The 18,661-nt window shown below is 58.5% G+C and overlaps 1 protein-coding gene across 3 annotated transcripts in view; it reads right to left on the bottom strand.

Moving 5' to 3' along the window:
• Window positions 1–2,979: 2,979 nt before the first annotated feature.
• The window catches only part of DHRS3 (dehydrogenase/reductase 3), a 41,557-nt gene continuing 25,875 nt past the window's right edge, over window positions 2,980–18,661 (bottom strand). For all 3 annotated transcript variants that reach the window (XM_081087667.1, XM_081087668.1, XM_081087669.1), the window contains exons 2-6: window positions 11,489–11,632; window positions 10,729–10,848; window positions 10,139–10,377; window positions 6,038–6,163; window positions 2,980–3,491 (exon numbers count right to left, since the gene is read on the bottom strand). In XM_081087667.1, coding sequence (XP_080943793.1) covers window positions 3,407–3,491; window positions 6,038–6,163; window positions 10,139–10,377; window positions 10,729–10,848; window positions 11,489–11,632 — 714 coding nt within the window. In that variant the 3' untranslated portion in view covers window positions 2,980–3,406. The remainder of the gene's footprint in view (window positions 3,492–6,037; window positions 6,164–10,138; window positions 10,378–10,728; window positions 10,849–11,488; window positions 11,633–18,661) is intronic.

Raw genomic sequence — 18,661 nt, 5'->3', positions numbered from 1 at the left:
TGGCTTTGCCTGGAGCGAGAGGCTTCTGTGTGTAGACAGCCTCCTCCCAGCAGCCCTCTGGGCTCTTATTCTGATCCCCGCCCTGGGCATGCGCGGCAGACCCCAAGCCGGAGACGTCCAGGGGGTGCTGTGGTGGGTGGGAGAGCCCCACAGGGGCCCTGACATGACCCCCGCCCCGTCTACCCCTGTGAGTGTTCCCTGCCCACCCGCTGCTCAGCACTGGGCCTCGGGTTGGTTTGTTAGTGACCGGCTTCCTCCTTTTGTCCCCCTGAGACGGGGACGTCCCCAGGGGTGTGGCTGTCAGAAGGGCTGGGGCAGGGCACTGTGGTCAGCCCCACAGCGCTCTGTCACTCTGGCCCTTCTGGCCATCAGTGTGGCCTGAGGAGAAGGGAGTCCACTTCTCAGAGCCTCTGGCCCTGGGCGGCCGGTGGCCAGGGGACTCCATCCGGAACCTGCTCAGGCCAGATAGCCCGGCCGCCCGGACCCCCGTCAGGATGAGGCTCGGGGCCCAGCTCCAATCTGGTTCTCGTTGGCGATGGGGAGGCCCCCGGGCATGGCAACTGGGTCATTTCCCAGGGCCGGAGCCTTCTTCCCAGGGTTGGCACACCCTGTCCTGCCCCTCGGGGTTCGGGGAGGCGGAGTGCTTGTCACTCTCCGGCGCTTGGCTGGGCCTGGGGACGGAATTAGCTCTCCGCTCTCACTCTCCAAGGCTCCAGGCTGCCAGGCCATCTCGGGGAGAGACCAGGATGGGCCTCCTGGGAACCTGCCCAAGACTTTTTCCCTGGTTCCTCTGGGAAAAGATCCAGAAAAAGCCTGCAAGTGTCCAAGCAGAGAGGGAGGGAGGCGGGTGGGACCAGGCCGGCCCAGCAGGCAGAAGCCCCTGGGGCCCTGGGAAGCCAAGAGGCCCCACCGCAGCCACGACCCCGATTCCGCTCTCACTGGGCCCTGAGCGGGGCCGGTGGGGTTGGCGTCCTCTAGACTCCCGGGGTCCTCACATTCCCGGCCTGCAGGCCAAGTGCGGCTTCATGGAACCCTAAGAGTCAGAGCCTCCCCGAAGGCCGGCCCGGAGCCAGGCTGGGAGCACAGAGCCCGCCTGCCACTCAAGAACGGTCAGAAAAGTCGGGGCGCAGCCAGCAGGATCCCCACTTCTTCCTGCTCTTCCATCCCAGCTCACCGAGCCCGGTCTGCCCAGCCTGGCTCCCTGTGAGAACCAGCATCAGGCCCAGGCTGTGGTGGGGACAGCAGCGGGCAGGCCGAGCCCCGGCGCCCACGGTGTGGTCCCGACACCAAGGATGGGTGAGGAGCGGACACCCCAGGCTCGACCTCCCCGGGCCGGCAAGGGTGCCGGGAGGACCCCTTCAGCAACACTCTCCCTGCCCCACACTCTGGCGACTCACGGCCTCAGGACCTCCATGGCGGTGATGCAGGAGAGGTGGCTTGTGGGGTGGATAGAGTCCGGTTCACATTCTGACGTGGGCGCTCACCAGCCGCACACACCTGGGCCCACCATTTCTCTGCTTTGAGCCTGTTTCCTCACCTGCAAAATGGTCAGTGCCTCTTTGGGCCTCTGCCCAGCACCTGGTGGGCCACCGAGAGGTCACCATGTCGTCCCAGCTCAGTGTTGTCTGCCTCCTGCACCCTCTGCCCCCCGCATCCTCTGCCTCCTGCATCCACTGCCCACAGTTGGGTTTTTCCATCCTCACGGGCGCCTTCTCCTGCTGCATGGCAGAGGGTAATGTATTTAAAAGTCCTGCCACCCCCCTCCATGGAGATGGTATACCCAGCTGCCTCCGTGGGGGGGCTTGATCACGTGACTGGCTCTGGCCAATGAAACGTGAGCAGCAGTGCTGCGCATTGCTTCCAGGCAGAGTGTCAGAGCCGTGTGCGGGCGGCCGGGTGAGTCTCCCTGTCACGAGAGGACATCGTCCGCACCCACGAAGGCTCCTTGGTCGGCTGGGGTCCCCGAATGACGACGGTGCAGAACAGAGCAGCAGCCACCCTCCATGGGTGGGCAGGTGGCCTGAGACCTGGGGGTCACGTCCTGGCTGGTAACACCCGTGGCTGCTGGCAGTCCGTCGGGGGCTCCGGGGGGCTGTTTCCGGTCTTGGGCTGCTGCTGGGGGCAGTGGGTAACCTCGGTGAGATGCTAGGCTTAGGGACTCAGCAGGTGCTCAGAAAACGGTGGGCGCCATCAGGACTTGGCGTTTCTGCACAGACCAGACCTGCCACCACCCAGGCTGCGGGACTGCCTTCTTCGGCTGTGAGTGCACCTCTCCCCGCCCCCTTTCCCCGCAGGAGCTGTGTAGACGCCAGGGCCCACTGTCCGTGCCCAAGGTCAGGTTTGTTAAGCTGCTGCTGGAGCGGAGCACACACACCTGGGGACCCCGGGCACCTGTGCCCACTCCTCCTGGCTGTCATTTTCCCGCTGACGGAGCCCGTGCCCATCTCCTCTGCGGTGCAGACCCCCCCTCCTGTGTTAGTTCCCTTCTACCCGCTGCAGCCAACGTGGCGCGGGGCCCAGGGCACCCCTTAGCGTGGGCCTGGTGGTGCTGGTGTCTTCAGGGTTTTGGCTTCTCAGCAACAGTCCCCTCTTGGTGCCCAGCCCGTGCTCAGGAGACACCGGTGCCCAATGGAGACTGATCTGCTCTCCTGAGTTGGTGGTTTCGTGGCGGATGGGGCCGTGGCAGCGCAGAGGGCTGCTCTGCAGCCTAGTTCACGGCCATTCAGGGAAGCGGGTGGGGAAGCAAAGTGCCCCAAAACCCATGGCGTTGGGAGGGGCCTGGCAGAGTCAGCAAGGACCCTGCATGCCCAGGCCCAGGCTCCAATTTCCCTCCCGATCTCCGCCCCCTCCTCGCCCATCTCACTCCTGTCCGCTGGGTCCCCCCACAGACCAGTTCTCCTTTACAGGACGGGGTGTTGTGGTTGGGACGGGTCCCTTCCCCGCTGCCACCAAGGACCAGGGCCAAGGATTTCAACAAAGCAACTTGCAAAGCCATCTCTCTTTATTTTTCATTCCTGCCGTTCAACCAGTTTGCAGAAGCTGAGTGGATGTTGGAGGGGAAGGAGGGTCATCTGGGAGCCGACCCTCCCAGAAATAGTCTTTGCGCACTGCCGAGGCTGGTTAGATTTGAGAAGCAATTTAACAATAAACTCTACAGAATCAGAAATGTACAAAAGTGTCAAGGCGGCTGCTGGCTGGTTTCCTGCCGCCCTCTGGGGGCCAGAGTTACGCCCATCAGTCCTGTGCAAAGGTCCTGGGGCTGGCGGGGGGCACCGGATTCTTCCCCAGGAGAGGACAGGCCTGCCCACCCAGCAGAAGTGTGCCCAGGGGCAGGCACGCGGGTGTGTGCCCAGGTGCCACGGCCCCCGCAGACCCCGTGGCTTTCGAGGAGGTCTACGTCCTGCCTTTATGTCCGCCCTTTGAAAGTGTTCATGCAGGTGTAGGTTCCTGAGAATCTGTGGATCTCCTCCAGCGCAGCCTGTGGGAGTATGCTGGGGCCAGCAAGGAGAGAGAAGACAAGATGGTCAGCGGGTGGGGGGCCAGCAGATGGGTCGCCTGTGGCCACACAAGATGGCGCAGTAGAGGGATGCCCCGAAACGCTCCCCACCCCCTCTCGCAAGCCCACAAGCCACCCCCCCCCCACCCACCATGGAGGAAGGGCTTTCAAGTAAGTGGCTAAACCGCTGCTTACAAGGCAAAAGCTGGGTGGTGGAAATAAACTTTCAAAGCCGCATTCTTGGCATTTTAGGGCCCATAGGTATCTCAGAGTTCAAGTAACTCCAAATGCCACTTAGTCAACAAATATTTACTATGTGGGGCCGAGGGCTTATGTGCTAGGTGTCACCTCCTCCAGGGAAACTCCCCACATTCACGCCCAGGCTCTCCTTGGGCTCCCAGAGTGCACTGCTTCCCCAACGAGCCCTGCTGTGGTCCTGACTGTCCACTTGCCAGGCCCAGATAGTTCACATCTGCGTCTGGCCCCAAGCACAGGGCCGGCATGAGAGGGCCTCAGTCCATTTGTTGAATCAAATTGAAGGGCCCTCACCCCCTTTGGTGCAACATGGAAAAGACCCCCTTCTGGAGAGAGCAATCTGGAAGGCTTCCTGGGGGCGGTGTCAATGGCGTGGAGCCTGTAAAGATTTCTCTTGGGGAAGGTGAAGATGGGGTGCAGTGCGGGGCACGGGGAAGAGGGGGGTCTCTGTGTCCTGTGGGAAAGTAGCAGGGGACAGAACAGAACATGTAGGCTGGAGGCTTCCTGTGAGAGCACTGACACGTTCTATCCTTTTTCTAGAATGTCTGCAAGGCTGCTGACAAGCTCCTGGGGTGGAAGGAGGCAGCCTGCTCTCCTCGGGGCTCACGGAGGCAGCCGAGGAGCATCTCAGAGCAACAGGCAGCATGGCCTGAGGGGGCCGCGGTGTGGCCCCAGTGCCCTCAGGTGCCCCCAGCCCCGACCCTGCTCCGTGGCTCTGAGTGTGGGGAGGAAGGGCTGGTGGACGCCCCTCCGCTGTGAGGTGTCTGTGCCTGCAGCTGGAGCCACGGGCCACAGCCAGAGGGAAGCTGTTTCCTGGGAGCTGGTGTCTGATGAAGGGACTTGGGTGCTTCACTTCCCATAAGAGCCTCTGGGGCAGAGGGTGCAGCCAGCCAGGGCCTGGGGGCTGGACGTGGCGGGGGGCCCAGAGGAGCCGGGAGTCCGTGGCCATGATACCTGTGTCGGCGGCAGGGAATGGCCCCTGCGGTTTGGGACTCCGCGGGAAGGGTTTGCTGCCCAAGGTCTGGAAGGTTCTAGGGACTGGGATGCTGGGCGGATCCTGGAGGCAGCCCATCTCCCCTCCTCAGCCCACTCCCAGGTGGTCTGCCCCGGGAAACGCACCTGACTAGCTCCGTGACATTCTGTGGACCCTGCAGCATCCTAAGCTCTATCTTCCCCACCAGATTAAACTTCCTGAAGGCTGCGGCCAACGAGTAGGCTCTAGAATAGTGGTTCTCAAAGTGTGGCCCGGGAACCCTTGGGGTACCTGAGGTCTCTTTGGTGGTCTGCGAGGTCAAGCTACTTGTATAATCAGACTAAGATGTTATTTGCCTTTTCACGCATCCTCTCACAACAGATTAAAATCAGAAGCAGATAGAAGAATCCGGTTGTCTTCAATTACGTTAGGGTCCAGCGGTTCTCAACCTGTGGGTCGCGACCCCATTGGCAGGGTCGCCTAAGACCAATCTGCCTATCAGATATTTACATTACGGCTCATAACAGTAGCAACAAAAGTAATTTTATGGTTGGGTCACAACATGAGGAACTGTATTTAAAGGGCCAGAAGGTTGAGAACCACTGCGTTAGATGCTAAAGAGCTGTGCAAGAAAGGAAAACAATGCCATTCTCCTCACTGCATTCTTTTTTCTCTTTTGAAAATTTACTTACTTTTCGTAAGAAATCATTGATGTGAACACGGAATTGATTGAATGAATATTGTGAATATAAGCAAGTGTATAAATCTTATAAAATGTTTTCCCAGTATTCATTTCTAAGACAGTAAGCAGTAATAATACAGCTCACATAAGCTGAAGCTCTTTGGGCACCTCAATAATTGTTAAGGTTGCAGCCCTGGCTGGTTTGGCTCAATGGATAGAGCGTCGGTCTGCGGACCGAAATGTCCCAGGTTTGATTCCCGTCAAGGGCACATGCCTGGGTTGCGGGCTCGGTCCAATGTGCAGGAGGCAGCCGATCAATGATTCCCTTTCATCATTGATGTTTCTCTCTCTCTCTTCCTCTCCCTTCTTCTCTGCAATCAATAAAAATAAATTTAAAAGAAATAATTTTTAAGGTTGTACAGGGGTCCTGCGACCAGCAAGTTTGAGAACCACGGCCCCAAATTCAGGACAGGACACCCTTGGCACACAAGCCCCCACTCCTCGTCCCCACACCCACAGCAAACATGACTAATGGATCCCGGGGTACTTTCTCCTGCCTGCGGCCTCTTCCCCACGGGTCCATGGGCGGTTGGCAGGAGCCTGGCCCAGTGCCTGCTCCCCAGCCTCGTACCTTTTCAAGATAATGAGGACATGCATCGTCCAGGGGAGCAGGAGGAGCGCCTGGTTGAGCTGCACGGCCTCCACCGTCCTCCGGGCCACCGTCTCCGGCTTCAGGGGGGGGAAGAGGTTGGGGAACCTGAACGCAGGGAGAGACACAGTGGGTTTCCCCAGGGAAGCAGGTGCTGCTGCGGAAAGTGCCCGTGGCTGACAGGTATGGGTCATCCCTTCGGCGTCTCCGTGAGAAGACCTGCGATTGGGAGACCCGAGACCTGCTGGGCATCTCTCTCCTCCACCCCGCCCCCCCCCCAGATGTGTCAGAAGATCCTGACTCCCTCCCTCTGCCCACTGAGTCTCCTTTTGAGGTTCAAGGACTCGCAGCCCAGCCACCAGGGCCCCAACCCCCAGGCTCCCCATGTTCTCTAGAGCCCTGCTCACTCCTGGGCGGGGGTGGGGGGGGAAGGGGGTGCTGCCTGATGCCTGGCCCCCTCTCTTCCCTCCTCTGCTCCAACAGTCCTGGCCAGTCTTTTGGTTCCTGTCACCAAAGTCCTTTCCTGTCTCAGGGTCTTTCACCAGCTCTCCCATCAGGGAGGCGTCTCGGCCCTTCCACTCAGAGCAGCCTCTGACCTCGGCCCCCTGCAAATGTGCTTCCCCACATTCACCCCGCATGGCCTGCCTGCCGGCTTGTTTCTTTATGAATGGCCTGTCTCCCCCACCGGGTGTGCGTTCCCCGAGGGCAGCGGTCTGCTGGGTCTTGCTGCCTGTTGTATCCCCCATGTGCTGTGTCGGCCACATAACAGGTGCTCAATAAACGCTTGCTGAATGGCTGGGTGAATGAGTGACTGGCTCTTCCCCAGGTGTATCCTGCTGGAGGCAGGGACTCTGCGGAGAAGGGCCTTCTCTGCCCCCGCCCGCTGGCTCACTCACGCACGGATGCACTGAAACCTTTAGAGTCCTTTCCATGGGGTGACAGATGGATACACGATTGAATAAACAAACATCAGGGCTCCTCATGCCCAGTCACCGGCTTCCGGCCTGAGACCCATAGACCGATGATGCCCCTGAGTGCCAGGCCTGGTCTAAGTGCTCACCGGGAATCACTCACCCCAATTCCCAGAGAGGGAAACGGAGGCTCCGGGGAGTGGGTGGCGGGTGAGGCCTGCCCAGAGCCCAGGCTCCGCCCCCGCCCTTGCTCACTGCCCTCGGAGGCACAGCGCTGATGCCTCTGGCTCTGACCTCAATCCCACAAAGGGCTTGTGAGCTGCCCTGGCACCAGGAGGATTAAGGCGGGTGAGTCACCTGGGTCTGATGTCACCCTGAACAAAGGGCACCTCCTGGGCCCCCCACACGGACTGGCTGGCCTCTGAGAGTCCAGGGATTTCCCCCCCCCCCCCCCTGCCCTGGGCTTCCTCAGTGAGCTTGCTGGTGTTGGAGCCCCACAGACACGGCAGACAGTCTGGCTTTCCATCCTCACCTGGGCCAGTCCTGCTCCTGGGGGAAGGGCAGACAGGGGAGAGACCCAGCTCCATGGCCCAGAGAGGGCGGGCCCTCCCAGGCAGGGCCCCTGCAGGAGGACCTGAGGGCCGCCTCAGTTCCCCTCGGTGGGAGGAACCGGCTCCTTTCTCTCCGTGGGGGTGGGGTGGGTATACAGAACCAACAGGGCTTCCAACTCTCGCGGAGGCAGCACCCACTCTGCAGAAAGCTTGCTCAGCCAATTGCTATCTGTGTGGCCTTGGGCAGTGAGCTTGCTTCTCTGAGCCTCAGTTCTCTCATCTGTGAAATGGGGAGAGAGCTCGCCGGGGTGGGGGGCGGGGGGGGCTAAACGGGGACAATGTTTCTAAAGCGTCTGCTATTGATCTGTGGCTGGAACGCAGATCAATCCATGGCAATTAACAAACAGCAAGCACTCACCGCTACGGCCCTGCTGCTGGGAAACCCACTGACTTTGTCCTAAGCGTCCGCCTCCCACCCTCCAGCCCGGGGAGCCGCCAGGCCTGGCTGGGGCGGAAGCCAATGCTTTCCCGCCTTTTCCTGTTTCTTCAGGAAACGAGACTGGTGCTGACCAATCACCCCTTACTGCTCTTCTCCTCGGCCCTCGGGCCTCACCTGACGCCAGGCAGCGAGCTAGAATCCCCACACAGGAGCATGGGACCAGGGCGCAGGGCACTTTCACCCACCCCTTCTTACAGAGGAGGAGCCCAAGGCACAGAAGGCCAGATGGGGGCACGGAGCTGGAATGTGGTGCCAGGCAGTTTGGACCCACACTTGGCACGACTGTGGGAAAATGACTTGGGAAAACCTTGCATTTCCTTCTTAAGGTGATGGAGAGGAAACTGCTGCAAGGCGAGGCCTGTGCCCAGGGCGCCCACTGGCACTGTGACTGCCGCCGCTGCATCGCCACCCACTGTGCACTTACGGAGCACTTCCTGTATGCCCAGATACAAGGAACCAAACCAAGACCTCACCGGGGTGGGGGGGGGGGTGGGGGAGGGGGCGGGGGGGGGGGAGTAACCAACACGGAACAGCAATAGGCATTAATCCAGCCCCCTCCACATTCAGAATCTATGATCATTTGTATGCAAGTCAGGTGGGAGTGTACACTCTGTGGCACACTGAAGACAGGGCCTCCAGGAAGGTGCATAACAGATGCCTTTAGGAAGGTGTTTATTGTTAGTGGTGCGTGGGCAGGTGTGCTCAGTGGTTAGAGCATCGCCTCGCGCACTGAAAGGTCATGAGTTTGATTCCCGGTCAAGGGCACGTATCTCGGTTGCAGGTTTGATCCCCAGCCCCCCAATGGGGCCCATGAGGGAGGCAACCAATGGATGCGTCTCTCTCACATGGATGTTTCTCTCTCCTGCCCTCCCCCCGCCCCTTCTCTCTCCCTTCTACTCTCTCTATAAAGCAATGGAAAAAATATCCTCGGGTGAGGATTAACCACAACAAAAAGAAGCTGTGGTTCGTTACTGAGCCTGGAGCATGCCCCAGGCTTTGCTCTAGATGTTACGTGTGTTGCTTTTAATTCTCCTAATAATCCCGCGGAGGAAATATTATTCCCACGGTTTTACAGACGAAGTAAAGGGAAGTAAAAGCTCAGAGAGGTAACAAAACTGGCTCGCGATTTCACAGCCGCCCAGCAGCTGAGGTGTGAGTCAAAGCCAGACGCTTTGATTCCTGATCCCCAAACCTTCTCAATCACCATCGCGAAGGGACAGTGAGTGATCCCACACGGCACCTACGCCACCGGACGCCTGTAACTTGCAGATAATAAAAGGCATCCAACGTAAGTGTGCAGCGGGACGAACTTTTACCTTTGTAACCACCGCCCAGATCAAGAAGAGAGAACATTCCTGAGCGTCTAGAGCAGTGATGGCGAACCTTTTGAGCTCGGCGTGTCAGCATTTTGAAAAACCCTAGCTTAACTCTGGTGCCGTGTCACATATAGAAACTTTTTGATCTCTGCAACCATAGTAAAACAAAGACTTACATTTTTGATATTTATTTTAATATTTAATTGCCACTTAACAAAGAAAAATCAACCAAAAAAAATGAGTTCGCGTGTCATAGGTTCGCCATCACTGGTCTAGAAGGTTCTCTCGTGCTCCCTGGCAGGCTCTCCCCGCTCCAGGGGTGCCCGGTTCTGACTTCTATCACCATGGCCCCGTCTTGCCTGCTCCGGAACGTCACGCAGGCGGAACCACACAGAGTGCACTCTCTGCCTCTGACGTCTCTTGCTCAACGAAATGCTTTTCCATCCCGTGCCCTTGACCGGGAATCAAACTCATGACCCTTCAGTGCGAGAGGCGATGCTCTAACCACTGAGCCCACTTGCCCACACACCACTAACACTGAGAGCCTCAGTGTCTGCACTGCTCTCTTCTCATGGTGGGTGACCTTCCACTGCGCGCAGCGGGACTTGTAAAAGCTCCCGGCCTGAGAAGCAGGACCCTACCCCCCACAGGGGCCCCCTGTCTCACAGAGTTGGGGGCCAGGGCTCAAAGCCAAAGGGGACGGGCTCTAGTGCTTTTTCTATTTGTGCTCTCTCTGTGCATAAGCCTCTCTCCTGGCCCCGCCAGCAGGGGGCCTGGCCGGGGGAGGGGGTCCCCTGCTCACTGACCTGACCCTCATGCCCTGGAACATCTCGGTGCTGGTGTGGAAGGGCAGCACGGTGGTGGCGCTGACGCCCGGGCAGTCCAGGAGCCCCAGGGTCAGGCTCTCCATGAAGGCAAAGGCCGAGGCCTTGGAGGTGCAGTAGTCGATGGCGCCGGGGATGGCGGACAGCGCCAGCACGGAGTTGAGGCACACGATGTGGCCGTTCTGCAGCTCCAGCATGCGCGGCAGGAAGGCCTTGGTGGTCTGAGGAGGGGGTGGGCGGGACGGGGGGGTCAGTGTGGAGCGGATGTACCTCCCCAAAGCCCCTCTCCCCCTCTCTCAGGGGGCACAGACCACCCTGCACGCACGCGCTGCCCAGCGATGCAGCCTCCTGGGACAGTGGGGGCCGGGCAGCCTGCCCTGCACCCACAGAGCCGGGAGACGCCTCCTGGGCCCATTGCTCCTCCTGTCCAGCACTTTGTCGGTGGGTATCCCCCTGGGCCTGAGCCCAAGCCCTGGCGAGCCTCCCCTACCTCCCTCACGGCCCCCAGGCCCTGGAGGGAAGGCACTTGTCCCTGCCACGCCCAGGCCTGGTCTGTGCCCAACAGTCCTCACCCAGAACTGGCCCAGCGTGTTGATGTGCTGCGACTTGAGGAGGGCGTCGTCGTCGCTGTCCATCAGGCTCTTCCCGTGGACCACGGCGGCGTTGTTCACCAGGATGGTGATGTCACCCACCTGCAGGCGGGAGGGGCCGCAGCTGTCAGGGCAGCCCCGGGCCTGGCCCCCTCCCCCCGGCCATGGGACCTGGGCAGCCACGCCGCCACGCTGAGCACCGGCCTTGATTTGTAGGATGGAGCTTATGACCACACCAGAGATGTTCTGAGGATTAGAAGTAATTTATGGCGCAGCACAGACGTGGCACAGAGCGCGTTTACCACAAATGAGGTTATCGTTACATAAAAAGGAACATTTACCGGGTGCCAGAGGCTTAACAGGTGGGCTTTGCTCTCTGGGAGCTCACTGACTCACTCGGTCGAAATGACAGCTGGAGCCAGGAGAAGCCTTTTCCCAGAGGGCAACGGGACATTTGCCCCGGGAGCTAGAATAGACACAAGGTCTAAATGCCAAAGGGGACAAGAGATGGTTACTCCTGTCATTCATCAACCCATACCCCTCCCTGGTCCCTGCTCCCGCAGCACACACATGCACACTCATACATGCATGCACACACATGTGCATACACACTCGGGCCGGCTTCACGGGAGAGTCCCCAGAAAGGCTCTGGAAACAGCCGTTCTGCCATCGCAATGCTGGGCCCCAGGACACAGGGCTGTTCCCTGCAGCTGAGCGTGGACAGCCCTCCCAGGCGGCTCACCTTCTCCCGCACGGCCTTGGCCGTCTGGTACACCTCCTCCCGGTTGCCCACGTCACAGATGAAGTAGTGGCACTCCGTGCCCATCTGCCGGATCTCCTCTGTCGTCTCCTTCAGGCACTTCTCGGTGCGGCCCCAGAGGACGATCTGGAAGGAGAGGATAAGGCGCTGAACAGGTGGTCGCCGAGCAAGCCGTCACGGTTCAAGGACCGCCACCAGACATTCAGTATTTACGGAATCTGCCCAGGGACTGGCCTTCCTGGTTCCACCCAAAGGGAGTATGCAGAGCAAATGAACAAGATGGCTTTTTAAAAAGGGATACAGCCCGGCCAGTGTGGCTCAGCGGTTGAGCACCAACCTATGAACCAGGAGGTCACGGCTCGATTCCTGGTCAGGGCACATGCCCAGGTTTCAGGCTCCATCCCCAGTGTGGAGCGTGCAGGGGGCAGCCGATCAATGATACTCTCTCATCATTGATGTTTCTCTCGCTCTCTCTCTCTCTCTCTCTCTCTCTCTCTCTCTCTCTCTCCCTTCCAGTCTGAAATCAATAAAAATATATTTTTTAAAAAACAACAACCACCTTCGTAAAAGAAAAAAGAAAAAAAGGACACAGCCGAAGCCGCAGTGAGCCAGTAGGTTCCGGGCCCATTTCTGACCTCAGTCGTTGACGTGGTATTTACAAGCCTGAGCCATTCCTTCCAGCAGGTCCCCTCCTGCCAGCCCCATTCCAGGCATCCCACACAGCTATAACGAAGCAATCACTGAGCTCTTTCTGCAGAATGTTCCAGAATGTTCTCAGCTGGGAACAAGCTGGCCTTCTCACCAGCGAGGTCTGGAGCCAGGTTTATGGACACGGCGGTTAGATCGCACCGGGGGGTTCCGGCCGCGAGGCGCCTGTGCTAAGCCGAGCCTCCACCTGGCTGCGGTCACACTTGGTCACACCCGGAAGGAGGGCCAGGCGCAGAGGCAGCCAGGCTCCCGCTGAGAAGGAAACGGCCTCCCCCCCAAGTTCATAAACTCGGGGCTCATCACGCCAGGAGGGGACCCTGGCAGGACCAGAAGATGGATTCTTAAAGGGGCTGGACAAACTGATGAATGGCCAGCCATAACGGCTCAGCAGAGAAGCCTGGCTGTTTCTCAACATTCAACCTGAGCGAGAAGGACACACTCATGACCTGCCCTTGGGCCCAGAGAGGCAGGCCCTGTCGGCCAAAGGGTCATGGGCGGGGGGACTGGACCCCAAGGAAGACTCCACTTCGCGCAGAGGGAGGGAAGGCGGGGGCTGGACGCCATTGGAGAGAGGAAGAGGCGAAGGCTCCTGGGATTAGTCTAATGGGTTTCTATGTGTATTTCTTCTCTTGCTTTCTAAAATTATCGATGAAGTGCCCCTTTAGAAATAAACCCCAAGTGAAAACCAGCACAAAGATCACATTCCATGTCCAAGTCCACATCTTCTCACTCCACCAGCAGCGGACGAGGACAGACGGGCTGTGCGGGAGGCAAACATTGCCAAGGGGGTTACAGACGGAGCAGCGATCAGTCGGACCAGGGCCCCGAGGATTCTGCACTTTGAAACACAGGATAGAAAGGTTCTCCGATAATCGGTTGTTGGCAGTTACAGTTTATCAACCATTTACCTTGAAATCTCAGAACCTGCCCTCCAGTGGAAAGCGCCCCGAGTAAGTGTGGCTGGTGGTCTCCAATGAATTTTATTTTATTTTTTTTATTGAGTTTTTAAAACATCTGAACTTGTTTTTTAGAAAGAAAATAAAAGTGTTTTCTCAACCACTTACACATCTCTGGGAAAGCCTGGTTTGAAAGCCCACCTTGTCCAACCACTTTCTTTGTTTTAAAGAAATAAATTCTTCGCCCTAACCCGTTTGGCTCAATAGATAGTGCGTCGGCCTGGGGACTCAAGGGTCCCAGGTTCGATTCTGGCCAAGGGCATGTACCTTGGTTGCGGGCACATCCCCAGTAGGAGGTGTGCAGGAGGCAGCTGATCGATGTTTCTCTCTCATTGATGTTTCTAACTCTCTATCCCCTCTCCCTTCCTCTCTGTAAAAAATCAATAAAATATATTTTTTAAAAAAAGAAATAAATTTTTCTTGACACCAGGAAGGGCTGGGAGGGGGCCTCCACCAGTGGCTCTGTGACCCAGAAGTGCATCCAGGGCGAACGGACCGCAAGGAGACAGGCTCCAGGGACACCTCCTTGTCTGCTGACCTAAGAACAGAACTAACCTGCGTCCCCAGGAGAGGCTGGAGCGTCACTGCATGGAGCAGATTAGACCCAAATTGCCTCCTCTAGGAAGGCAATTCGGTGCAGGCATGCTCCACCCCCCAGGCCACCCGGCCTGTAGCCACTGTCACCCAGCTTCCTTCCATCCTTCCTTGTCACTCCATCTGTCTGTCCACCATCATCCATCCCCTCACTCCTTCCTTCCTTCTACCCACCCCAACACCTATCCATCCATCCATCCATCCATCCATCCATCCATCCATCCATCCCTCATTCCTTCCTTCTACCACCCTGCCTCCATCCATCAGTTCATATCCATCCATCCATCCATCCATCCATCCATCCATATCCATCCATCCCTCATTCCTTCCTTCTACCACCCTGCCTCCATCCATCAGTTCACATCCATCCATCCATCCATCCATCTTCTGAGTACGTCCAAGTGAGCTTTAGGTAACCCTTGGCCCCCTTTCTCCTGTTCTTGTCCCTGCCTAACCCCATCCCACCTCCAGCTCATAAGAGAAACAGGACCCTGGGGCTTGCGCGGTTCCCTAGGTTCTGGTGAGGCCGGGAGAGGTGCCTCGGGGACTCAGAGATTTCTGGACAAGTTGACAGGAGAGGAAGCTTAAAGTTGTGGGGGGGTCTTGTTGGGAGGTGTAGGGGTCTAGATGCCTGGGAGCACAAGTGGTCACCTCCGAGGGTCTAGAGCAGCATCCCAGATGGGTGCCCATCATTCTGGGGACCCTGGGCTCTTCTCAGCACAAACAGGTGTGCACGGGATTCCTGCAAAAGGGGTGCCGAGGGCCTGGAGGCTGCTGGGCCAGATGAACTCTTCCTGGACCCCCATTGTTCTCAGGTATGGCAAGGAGGGCAGTGGTCTAACGCCCCAGTGTGGTCTGTCTGCCCAGGAAACTGGCAGTCAGGGCCCTGGGAGGCCAGCCCTGTGTATGTGGCTAGGACAAGCTGGAGGTGGCATCAGGAAGGGAAGTGAAGGCTGTGCCCATGCTCCCCGAGGGTGGGGGATGCAGCCAGGTGGGCCCTGAGGTGTGGCCATTTCCTCTCGAGGCTCCATGAGGAGGCCCCTGGTGGCGGGGCCTGGCCTCCTCAGGTCTCTGCTAGGAGCCTCACAGCCCTGGGGCTTTGCGACAGCTTTGCTTTCTCCCTCCCACCCCACCCCACAGGGCTGGGAGCCTGGGTTCTGGCTTGTCCGTTTTCACAGCCCAGTGCCCAGCACAGCCCATGCTGTTTGTTGAGTGAATGCGTGAATGTTCAGGATCACAGGTGGGATGGGGCAGGAGGTGGTTAAAGCAGCGATCGCGAGCCTTTCCGACCTCACAGACCACTGGCTGGCGACTGCTGGGTGAAAGGGCCTCTCTAAGCCCGAGACCACCCCATCTTCCACGACTAAAAGTCGTTTAGGGTCTCAGAACCCTCAACAGAGTCTACTTAGACCAAGAGCCAGCAAGCCCTGGGGTTTTCCTCCCCCAGTCCACTGCCCAGGCCCCTGTGGGGACCCGGAGTCACGGACCAGGAAGCTGGCTGGTGCAGCTCAGCTGGCCCACCCGGTGGCCCCTGCCCAGAGCCACCTGTCGTCTGCCCTGGACAGCTGACAGGAGAGGCCGACCCAGCGCCACACGCGGGCGAGGACCAGGCGGGCAGGAGCAGGGTCTTAGAGAAGGCGGGGTAGGCAGGCTGGGGAGGGGACAGATTTATGAGCCTGTGGACCCAATGCGGCCTCCTCCTCACTGACTCCCCCGATGGGGAGCAGCTGGGCAGGGTCAGTGGCCCAGGATTTATGCCTAAGCTGGGTTTACAAATAAGGGCTCAGGGCAGCTCAACACCTCCCGGCCTCCCTCCCCCTGGGGCAGACGGTTAGTTTCTGTCCTCCTGCGCCCCGTGACTGGCGAGGGGGTAGGAGGACAAAGACCTGTGCCCTCCCGGGCGGTGGGCCCACACTGGCCACAGCCGCCCCGCCTGGCCAGGGCCTGTTCCCCCTCCCCCCTTCCCCGCCCCCTCCCCCGCCGCCAGAGCTGCCCTCACCGAGGCAACGGCCAGCCCCAAAGTTGAAGGCTGTAGCTGTCCACTTTTTATAGGAAATAAAGGCCCAAAGTCACACTCAGTGGGTGGCGGAGGCAGGCTTCAAACCCAGAGCCCTGTCTTCCACAGAGGGCCCCCTGAACCCCGAGACCGTGGGATATTGTGAGCTTTGAGAGTTCTGCTTTCAAGTGCTGGGTGCCCTCAATCGGCGCTCATTCCCACCCAGACCTTCCCGAGCTCTGTCTCGCTCCACGGGCCACAGCCACGCGTCCATCTGTGCGAGGGCCGGCCGCTGTGCCTGGGGCCTGGCAGCCAGCAGAGAACAACAGACATGGCCCCTGTCCCCGGAGCCCATGTTCCAGCGGAGGAAGACCCAGAGGAAGGAGAAAACCATCGAATGCAAATTACCATGAGCAGGATAAAGAATAAATGGGGAACTTGTATTAAATGGGGGTGGGGGCGGTATGGGGCTGCCATATTACATCCTTGTATAATAAGGAAACTGCAGCTCAGAGAGGCTGAGCAACTTGTCTGAAGCCGCACAGCAACTGAGTGACAGAGCTGAGCTTGGAATGGAGACTTTTCACCATCATTCCCTCCCCCAGTGGGAGAAGAGCCATTTCCTCTCTTCAGGCGGTCTCGTGGGGATTAGCACACAGAAGCTAAGAGTTCAGTGAGCGTTCTCATTACTGTTTCCCGGGGGGCGGGGTGGTAGGGGGAAGAGCTGAGAAAAATCACAGAATACACACACACACACACACACACACACACACACAGCACAGCCTCTCAATGTACCCTGCTCTGCAGCCATTAGAACAGTGGTTCTCAACCTTCCTAATGCCGCGACCCTTTAATACAGTTCCTCATGTTGTGGTGACCCCCAATTTCATGGTTACAAATTGAACATAATTAAAGCATAGTGATTAATCACAAAAACAATATGTAATTATATATGTGTTTTCCGATGGTCTTAGGTGACCCATGAAAGGGTCGTTCAACCCCTAAAGGGGTCGCCACCCACAGGTTGAGAACCGCTGCATTAGAACGGTGAATGCTCACGACATGGAGGAACGCTCAGAGGTCTAAGGTTCAGGGAAAGGGTGCGGCGTTAGCCATAGAGGGTCAGCTCAGCCCCATCAGCTCAGCAGGTTCATGGACGTCACCAGGCCGCGTGGGATCGTGGCTGACTCTGTCCGCTTCCTTCTGCTGGTCTGTACAAGAAGTGTCTAAAGGGCAAGTACCCTTATTTATGATCTTAAGAACGGAAGGCAGAACTAAGCTTCCCCTGCAACTCAGACCCCAACTAGACGTTTTGCACACGGGTAACTCAGCCGTGCAGGTCCAACCCTGCGGCTCCCGTCCCTGGCAGTGCCTGTCCGGGGCTCCCATCCGTTGTCTGCATCTCTCTCCCGTAGCTGAGAGCATGGATGAGGGAGTGCTGGGCTCCAGAGTTCCGGCGTGCACCCGCTCCTTACCCAGCGCACTTGGCCCTGTGTGCTGTCATCGCCATTCTGAGTCTACATCCTGTCTCCCGGAAGGCAGGGACTAAATCTCACCCATCGTGGGTTCCCTGTGGCCCTACCTACTGCCCAGCACCGGCTGTGCGTCTTTGTTTTAAATGCCAAGTGTACTTGTGGGCTCCTATTCATCCTGCAGAACCCTGCTAGAATGCCCCTTCAGTTCTGAAGCCTCTCTGGCTGCTCCTTCCATCCTCCCTACAACACGACACCGAGGCTAACATCTGGGAGAACTCGCCGTGGGCCAGGTGCTGTGCCGAGTACATCCACGTGCTTTCTCCTCTCATCCTCACAGTCCCACGTGGGGGTGGCCACTCTCTCCATTTTATGGGCGAGGCTCAGACAGATAAACTGACTCACCCAAGTTCATACCGCTCAGAATTAGCAGAGCAGTGTGACTCAGAATTCATGTTCCCTACCGTCAGCCCTGACCCTGGTTCGTGCCTCTGCTGGGCACTGGGCCTGTCTGTGAGCATCCCTGCCCCCCGAGTTCACGAGGTCCTCCGGGTTGTCCTATTCATCTCAGAACCTCAGCACCCAGCACGGGCCAGGCACAGCTAACACTGCCACAGGGCCCTGGCCCCAGGAGGACTCCAGAAAGCTCTGCTGGCCAGAGAACAGGCCCTTCTCCACCCAGCCTTGCCTTCCTCGCCCGGAGGGGCTCACACGAATGCCTGGACTTGACATTCACGGCTAGAGCTCAGCTGCAGAGCACAGCTCCCCCAGGGACGTCAGCCGGGTGGTCTCGGGCGGGTCCCAGGAGGAGCATCTGGTTATAATTGGCAGCTCTGGGAAGATCAGGTCCCTGGGCAGGTCTTTGGAGGCCAGCTCGTGTCCCACGGGCGCCGTGTATTGGATCCGAGTGCCGCTGAATTGGCTTCTCAGAAGCAAAGAAAATACCCACCAGAGACCCCAAACCACGGCAGGGTGGGCGGGGTGGAAGGTCACGGTGTGGAGGTTGCACAGTTTCGTCCGCTCAGCACCTCCAGCAGGAGGACGCTCATAAAAATCTATCCCGTGGCCAGATGAGAGCATGCAAGCAGCAGGGAGTGCAAGCATCGAGGGTTAGACCAGGGTGCTGGCGGGAAGTGCACGGGTGGGTGCCCGTGTGTGGGCAGGTGGCACCTGAAACGTGGACACGCACACTCTTAGAGGTGCACGCGTGTGTGAGTTAAACGTGGAGCTCCCCCTCTCCCCCATCTCCGTCCATTTCCAAAAGGAGATCCCGGCGTGGGTAGCGTGGCCCAGAACTCGGGAGCCGCTGCCTGGGCTCAGCTCTCTGATCCGCCACTCAGGACTCACACGAGCGTGGACACCCCACTTAGCCGCGCTATAAATTACGGTTATCCGAGCACCCGCTTTGAAGGGTGGCTGGCTGGGTGAA

Source organism: Myotis nattereri, assembly GCF_964212035.1.
Source record: "Myotis nattereri genome assembly, chromosome: 3".
Taxonomy (NCBI): Eukaryota; Metazoa; Chordata; class Mammalia; order Chiroptera; family Vespertilionidae; genus Myotis; species Myotis nattereri.
The sequence above is the reverse complement of the archived record's forward strand: the minus strand, read 5'-3'. Positions and strand labels throughout refer to the sequence as shown.